The sequence below is a fragment of the Corticium candelabrum genome, chromosome 18, assembly GCF_963422355.1.
Source record: "Corticium candelabrum chromosome 18, ooCorCand1.1, whole genome shotgun sequence".
Classification (NCBI taxonomy): domain Eukaryota; kingdom Metazoa; phylum Porifera; class Homoscleromorpha; order Homosclerophorida; family Plakinidae; genus Corticium; species Corticium candelabrum.
Window position 1 is genome coordinate 1,921,232 of NC_085102.1, and position 1,144 is coordinate 1,922,375.

General features: G+C 40.7%; 1 protein-coding gene across 1 annotated transcript in view; it reads right to left on the bottom strand.

Moving 5' to 3' along the window:
* Positions 1–927: 927 nt before the first annotated feature.
* Positions 928–1,144, bottom strand: part of LOC134194226 (trypsin 5G1-like) — a 1,422-nt gene continuing 1,205 nt past the window's right edge. Inside the window, exon 2 of the mRNA XM_062663151.1 lies at positions 928–1,144. This exon is cut by the window's right edge and continues 997 nt beyond it. Within this exon, the coding sequence (XP_062519135.1) occupies positions 1,093–1,144 (52 nt within the window). The 3' untranslated portion in view covers positions 928–1,092.

Consider the following 1,144-nt stretch of genomic DNA (forward strand, 5'->3'; position numbering starts at 1 on the left):
GCGTGGTGTAGTAGACTACCCAGAGCAATATCATGCCGATCTACAAAAAAATCGCGAATATCCGACGTTTTCCAGCAAGCCAAGAAGATGGTGAAAGAGCTCTAAAATAGTCAATATTGTCTAGCCACTCTCGATAGGTTTCGAAGCAAGATGTTTCGTAAACCCATGCCGACACGCATCGTGAAGAAAGGAGCCGCCATACGTGAGAAGCAAGACAGCGAACAGGAAAGGACGAACAAAAGACGTAGGATTCTGACATTCAGATTCCGTCATGAGGTATGAGGTGCCTTCACCGACAGGATAATGAAAAAGTTGGCAAACCGCCTGCAGACGTCATTCTACCTTAGCTATTCGTGTCAACAACTGCAGAAAACTAACTCCTAGTACACCCAACTGGATATTGCTAAAATCTATCACGACATTATGATCAATTGGAAACAGCGCCATAGGCACTCCTGTCGTGGGAGCAGCATTCATGACAGCATGACGTTATGGCAAGTGCAAGTATAAAAGATTAAGATTCAGATGAAAGCGCAGCAATTGTAACAGATGATCCTGGGGAGGAATCAAGTGATCCGGTGGATATAGGGAGGTGAGAGCCTCAAAGGGGATGTGGAGACGATGGATGATGATAAGTTGTTTGGGTAGTCAATGGTTTTAGGGTACTACAGAATGCTAATTGTTAGAAGGAGCGTGTGATGAAAGATGCGCACGCGTAGAATTACCTTTAGAAGTGTACGCTTTCTCAGTTCAGTCTTGTGGCATTAGGCGTATCGATAGAGACAGAAATCATTACTATTGATCAGGTTTCTAAAAGCATTAGAGAAATATCTGTGGGTGTGAAAGTGGGTAGTAATTAATAAATTAAGCTGCACATACAACTTCAGATATAAGACTAGCGATGTTCTATCAAAGTAGATCATGTTATAGCTATAAACAAATACTATAAATGTTTAAGTAATCAAATCTGTACAGTATTCAATAGTAAAAATAGAAATACCAATCGCATGTGACCACAAAGTCAAAAAATGATGTTATATACCAGTGTCTGTATTCAAAGTAACAGATAAGAGACGTTCGTGGTGAACTGATTTACTTCTTGCCTAATTCTGGAACTTGACGCAATATCCAAGGTCTGTGTTTC